Source organism: Phalaenopsis equestris, unplaced genomic scaffold (genome assembly GCF_001263595.1).
Source record: "Phalaenopsis equestris unplaced genomic scaffold, ASM126359v1 Scaffold000240, whole genome shotgun sequence".
In the NCBI taxonomy this organism is placed as follows: Eukaryota; Viridiplantae; Streptophyta; class Magnoliopsida; order Asparagales; family Orchidaceae; genus Phalaenopsis; species Phalaenopsis equestris.
Genome location: NW_018164682.1, coordinates 663,045 through 670,427, shown reverse-complemented (window position 1 = coordinate 670,427; position 7,383 = coordinate 663,045). Strand labels below are relative to the sequence as shown.

The 7,383-nt window shown below is 30.7% G+C and overlaps 1 protein-coding gene across 1 annotated transcript in view; it reads right to left on the bottom strand.

The window, feature by feature from the left end:
- LOC110023983 (trafficking protein particle complex subunit 6B) overlaps positions 1-7,383 on the bottom strand; it is a 19,440-nt gene that overhangs the window by 6,094 nt on the left and 5,963 nt on the right. The window contains 2 exon segments of the mRNA XM_020723663.1: positions 5,206-5,428; positions 5,768-5,885. Of these exon segments, the coding sequence (XP_020579322.1) occupies positions 5,206-5,428; positions 5,768-5,885 (341 nt within the window).

The following is a 7,383-nucleotide window of genomic DNA, read 5'->3' as shown; positions in this document are numbered from 1 at the left end:
TATTCCATTTTTTTAAAGTTGGACAACAGCTTTCTATCAAATTTGACATGGTTATAAGAAAATTTTTCTTACCGTTAGTTCTCAACCTTCTCTCTAGAATCTTGTTGAATTTTCTTTTCTGTAAACATTTCACGTTCTTAATTAAATAGAAGTAAATGCTTCTGTAAGCTAAAGAAATTCTCTGTTCTAATGGCTAATGCTGATGCTGATGTGTGATTGTCAATTACATACACTTAACTGAAGTGTAATTTAAACCAACATTACAGTCTGATAGATCATTATGCTTCTTGTTTGGTATATATATTAAAATGTATGTGATCTTCTAGATGGTAAATTGCTACAGAAGGTATTTTAATGCACGTTCTTAACTGAAATTATGGTGATCCACGGGAATAAGGTCAGGTATTGCCTTAAGCAGTAATATTTTTACATATCTAGCCTATGTGTTAAGGGCCGTTAAAAGCTGAAAGCACTATGAATTTGCATTATATAGTGGGGAAAGCTTGGTAATGTTGTTTGGTTCATTTCTATGGAATTTTTTGGCTTCATTTAACGTACGTGAAGTGTTTAACGCTGTTTGTTTTTTTTATGTGATGGCTTCTCTATATCTATATCTTGTATGAATGATACCAAGGTTTATACTTGAGAAGCAATGTGCGAGCTGATTTTTTATATTTGATGCTATTATATGTTGAGTGTGACAGTTAGTTTTTGTAAAATGGATAAGTTATGCATCAGAACAGACAGTTGATCTCTTGGAGTTATACGATTCATGTTTTCAAACAAAGATTATGAAGTGGTATTCACATTGCATAGTGTTCAAATGAAATTTTCATCTCCAACGATCTAATTATTGAATTTCTGCTTGTACAAGGCATAAAATGGATATAACTCAACTTTTTGGTATTTTCTTGTCTGAACATTTAGATTCTGCTGCACAGATTGTACATTTAATGAAAATTTTTTTCAAATAAGCTGTTTACAAAACGCACTAACCAAACAGCTAAACTGCTTATTCAGAACAGGGGCAAAATAGTCAATTTTTCACCATCAGCTGTTTTCCATAAGCGCCAACCAAACAGCCAGACAGCTTATCCAGATCAGCTGCTCATCAGCAGATTATCAGGATAAGCTACTTATCAGCAAAAACTGGATAAGCTGCAGCTGCCCCAAACAGACCCTCTATCACCTTGAAGAACCCAATGACTAAAAAAATTTCATACAAACTTCAATATTATCTCCAATAAAAAATACAAATAAAGAAATAAAATCAGGCTTTAACTTCTATGCCTTGGCCACAGATCATTGTTTGTTCTCAAAATCGTGTTCCCTTAGCCATTCAAATAAATCAATATCGAAGAATTTCCCCATAATGTTTGTAAACTAGCAAAATACAAATGTATAAATTTTCCAATAAATGATACAAAAACCTTTGTTCTTTTTTTTACTCATTTATTAAAATATCTAGGGATCATCCTCTAGGAGCATCTCTGGGGCTTGATAATCTGTCATTTAACGATGATTGCATGTCATGGAACTTTTTATTAAAAGCCAAGGAATGTACATATTAATTTTTACCTTTTTAATATGATAGAAAATCAATTTGGCATTGAAATTAAACAGTTAATTCTGACAATGCTAAATACTACTTTAGTTCTATCTTCTCGTACTTAAAAAAAAAAAAGAAAATGATACTAATAAAATAGAGTAATTGAACAATAAAAAGACAACCCACTTATCATCATAAAGGCTCTCCTTTTAAAAAAAAAATCTAAAATAATATTGAGGCAAATAATTTTAACAATCACTCACATCATAAATCATATAGATAAAAAAATTTCTGAGTTTAAGAGCACAACACAATTCCAAATCAAATTCTTTTATCAATTTAATTCCACAAACAAACTTATTCAAAAAACTTTTGAAAATGTTAACCTTGCTCATATATATTCCCAAAATAGATGACCATTTGAGCCTTGGAATAATTAAATGTCCGACTACGCTATTTAAAAGGGAAAAAAATGCTACCATCCCTCTACAAGAATGGTGCATGGATTTGTTGATGTCACTTTCAATGAAAAATATCACAATTTTATTATTATTTATCATAAAAAAATATCATTCACAAATAATTTTTTTTTCCAAAATTATCCTTCCTTATTTTTCATCCTAGCAAACAACTATGTTCCAAAATAGTCATTGTTAATCAAATTGGCCTTATTAGAACCGTCCCATACTCATACATCACACATTAAGTAAAAAAGTATCTCAATCTAAGCAAGTCCAATCAATCAAACAAGTTCATACCACTATATGTTCAAGAACATTTATTAAACATCCCTTATATTTATTTTTGCCATACAATAATCTTTCTAATAGTCAACATTCCTTCTTTACTAACCTAGATGCCATTTATATCCCCAAAATAGTCTCTAAGATTTTAAATAATATGAATTTGATAAGTGTTATAAGGGAAAAAATAGAAGCCCTTATAAAAAACAAAGGAATTAATAAAGCTGCCAAATGGAAATAAAACAACAGGATGTAAATGGGTCTTTACAGTCAAATATAAATAAGATGATTCGGTAGAAAGGTAAATTAACAACCAAAGACTATCCTCAAATTTATAAGATTGATTGCCATGAAACTTTTGCTCTGATTACTAAAATGAAAATTGTTGGTTATCTTTTGCAATTAAAAATGACTAAAAGATACAAAAACTCAATGTACAAAAAACTAGATGTGAGAAAACCTACATACATGGTGACTTGGAGAAGAAAGTATTTATGGAGATCCCATCATAAAGTAACTCAATTACAAACAAAAAGTAATGTAAAAATGAAATTGCATGAGTCGAAGAGAGCTCCCAGGGTATGATTTGAAAGTTAGCCTAAGTAATGCTCCACATTAGATATAAACAAAATCATGAACACCATAAATAATTTATAAAACACATGGGTTCAAGGGGGAACTCTATAGTACTGGTTTGTAGTGATGATATTATTATGCAGTTAGTGATTACAAGGAATGAAGAATTTTAAAAAGAATATTTCTATAATAAACAAAAATTAAGGAATTAGGGAAAATTAAGTTCTTCCTTTGCATTGAATTTTCACACTGAGTTTTTGTATCACAACAAAATGTATAACAAAATTATTGAAAAAAATGGATAAGCTAGGATGCAAATCTGTTGAGAGCCCCAAAGAATTTAATCATAAACTTGAATATACAACTAATTATCTCTAATTCTTATGAATATATAAAATAAAGATTCATATAAATTCAACGGCCACCCAATTGGAACCTAACTATGCACCAAAACACATTCCAATAAATACTAAGTCAAAACAATTCCTTTAAGACAAAGCTTTAAACTAAGTGCCTGTTAAGGACCAGTATTCTCTTTCATCTTTTATTATCTGAAAGGGCAATTACATACAAAGCACCCAAAGAATTTAATCATAAACTTGAATATAGAACCAATTATCTCTAATTCTTATGAATATATAATATAAATATTCATATAAATTCAACGGCCACCCAATTGGAACCTAACTATGCACCAAAACACATTCCAATAAATACCAAGTCAAAACAATTCCTTTAAGGCAAAGCTTTAAACTAAGTGCCTGTTAAGGACCAGTGTTCTCCATCATCTTTTATTATTTGAAAGGGCAATTACATACAAAGCACTCAAACTTTGCTATTTACTAAACTAGCACCTTGTTTCATATATTTTTCAAATTCTCACTCAAATAGCAAAATTCACAATAAAAACTTAATCGATATTTTTATTTTCATTAAATTCTTAATGGTTTGATTGTGACATGCATAAATGCACCAATTTGATAGCTCAAAAAAAAGACATGGGTGTTAGTTCTGTAAATATCAAAATTTTGAATGCATGCATGTAATTATCCATTTTTTATATGGTTAACGTGATAATAAAATTGTCTGTTAAAATGTTTTGTTTATAGTCTATAAAACAAATTGATTTGGTTTTAAAATAATAGAACAAAATTAGTTGCTACTGAAATTTCCAAATCATGTTATAAAATTCACTAGGTTGCTACAGGTTGGATTTGAACGAGGGCTAGCGAGAAGATAAACATAGCTAATTATCAAGCCAAGCAGAAAATTTATTAAAAAAATTAAAATATAAGATATGATTGATCAAAGAAATAAAAAATTTAAAGCCTAATTATGCATTTACTTGAAACTTCCGCAATGAGAATGAAGATAAATAGAAGCATGAAAATATTGACTTGCATACCAAAGAGCATGTATTTTTATTTATCCACTTAGCTTCTAGAATATACATGTGGATTATTTATGGCAGTACCACAACAGTGTTTTTTTTTGTTGCTTCTTAGGAACAATAAGTGTATAAGAAAAATCAAACATATTTTTGTTTTAGGGATAATATAAAAAAACAAAATAAAAACAGAAAGTAAAAGTAATCACAAATGACCCCTAAATATATCATTTAAGTTTAGCCAGCCCTAAAAGTTCAAACAAAAATTGTCTACCAAATGCATAGCAAAAAAGTGATGAAAAACCAAAAGCAGTTTTGCAGGATTCAGATCCGCATATCTTGTCATCTTACTCAATCAATGCAGCAAAGCAAAACATATAAAGGAAAAGAAAAAGAAAAAGAAAACACTAAGGATTCATCAACATCACTATTGATTTAAATGATTTAATTCAAATGTTATTAAAAAAAATAATATATGAATAGACATTCCAGATTGACGCATAGTACTATTAAGTTCTTCCACAAGCCCAGTCTGGTAAACCTATAAGACTACTTTTCTGTAGCCAGTCAAGTTATATTGGGACCCAACAGTCGGCATTAAAACATTAAACCAAGCAGAAATGTTTATCCAAACATTTTAAGGGCACTTACATGCATACCCACAAATTCCTATGTATTTTCATATTTAATACCAAAAATTCACCTTTTACATTAATAAAACCCAAATCTTTCATATCACATAAAAAAATACCGCCATTTTAGTTTTAAAAAGTGAAATACACCTTTTTATGCATAGGTAAGGTGGCATTTATGTAAAAATTGAATTCTAGGTGTTTGATATTTGAATACATAGGAATTGAGTGGTATGCATGTAAATTTTCCAACATTTTAATGATAACATGGGAAATTCTTGAGATCCTATGTAAGATGGGGAAGGCCAAATTACTTACATGCGGGACGGTTGGATATATCAGCAGAAACAGCACAAGGAATTCCCAGACTTGTAAGAGCGCCCCTAATGATACCACATGGAAAGTAGAGGTACATGCTTGTGATTTGAGCTGCCTGATTATCATCATTAGGAGTAGAGGACTCAGACAAGTTTTCTTGAAGAGGATTTGGTGATATTCGTGCAATCCATCGAAACATATTGTCTTGGAGAACAAACGTACCCTGCAATGATGGTGCAATGACAGTCATCTCTATAATAATGTAAAAATAAAGGGAGGGGCATTAATGTACATACCACCCAATTCCTAAGTATTTAGATATCTAACACCTAAACTTTATCTTTTACATTTATACCACAAAAATTTTTATATCACATAAAAAATACCACTATTTTAACTTTTAAAACATGAAATGCACATTTCATGCATAGGTAAGGCAGCATGTATGTAAAAATTGAAGTTTAGGCATTAGATATATAAATACATAGAAATTAAGTAGTATGTATGTAAATCTTCCAAAATATAAGGAATCTGGAGGTTCTCTGATTTAAGTTGGGCCAACCCGGTGATTAGTCTTTAAGTTATCAATCTGCTTCTTGAAGAGCTCGGACCAAAATTCTTTGCAAATAAACTTGATTGCTTCTAGATGATCAGTGAACCGAGGACAATCCATCGTATACCTGAAAAGAATAAGGAAGGCTCAGAAACATGAAAACAAGTTTATCCTACGTAGTAAAATATTATCAATTTTATAACACTTGTGACAATTAATAGGGAGTTTTAAGTTGTTGAGATTGTGGTGCACTATCATAAACAAAAACAATAATTTATCCTCATAATAATTTATTAGTCCATGGGAGACTTAACACCAATTATTGTAGAGTTAAAGACAATGAAATATTCTATTAAATAAAATAAGTTTGTGGTTCATATAAATAACAAATGGCTCCTCTTTCCATTCACACCTTACTATGTCACTTAACAACCTTTTGGAATACACCACAAATGAAGAATACATCAAATAAGAAGATGAATGATGTAAGAATATAAACTAGGGTTTCTTTCATATATAACATTAAATTCATTTATTCTTTCATCTTTAAATAAAGAAAACCAAGGGTGGAAAGTCTGTAGGACCTGATGATATCCCAATTGAAGTGTGAAAATATTTGGGAGATTTGGGAGTTTCTTGGCTTACTAAACTCTTTAATATTATTTTAAAAACTAAAAAGATGCCTGAGGAGTGGAGGAAGAGTATTTTGATCCCCATTTTTAAGAATAAAGGGGATGCACAAGAGTGTGCAAACTATAGAGGAATTAAGTTGATGTGTCATACTTTAAAATTATGGGAGAGGGTAATTGAACATAGGTTAAGATGCATCACGAAAATTTCTCATAATCAATTTGGATTTATGCCTGGCAGGTCTACTATGGAAGCTATACATTTATTGAGAGGTTTGATGGAGAAGTTCAGAGATAATAAGGAGAATCTACATTTGATTTTTATTGATTTAGAAAAAGCTTACGATAAGGTTCCAAGAGATATCCTTTGGAGAGTTCTCGAGAAGAAATGTGTTGATATGACTTATATTCAAGTCATTAAAGATATGTATACTAGAGCTGTTACTTGTGTTCAAACTGAAGGAGGATTGACAAAATATTTTCCTATTTCTGTTGGTTTACATCAGGGATCGACTTTAAGCCCATATCTTTTTGCTTTAGTTATGGATGGTCTTACTGGACATCTACAAGAGGATGTACCTTGGTGTATGCTTTTTGCTGATGATATTCTTCTCGTGGATAAAACGAGAGAAAAAGCCCAGGAAAAACTTGAATTATGGAGGTCTACATTGGAGTCTAAAGGCCTTCGTTTAAGTAGAACTAAAACTGAATACATGGAATGTAATTTTAGTAGTAATAGCTCTAGTGACAGAAGTGTGACTTTGGGTGATCAAATTATTAAAAGGTGTGAACGATTTAGATATCTTGGGTCCGTTGTCCAAAGCGATGGTGATATAGATGGGGATGTTAATAGTAGAATTCAAGTTGGTAGGTTGAAGTGGAGGAATGCTTCGGGCCTTTTGTGTGATAGAAAAGTACCGCTAAGACTGAAAGGAAAATTTTATAAGATGGTGGTGAGACCTGCAATGCTCTATGGCGCTGAATGTTGGCCTTTAA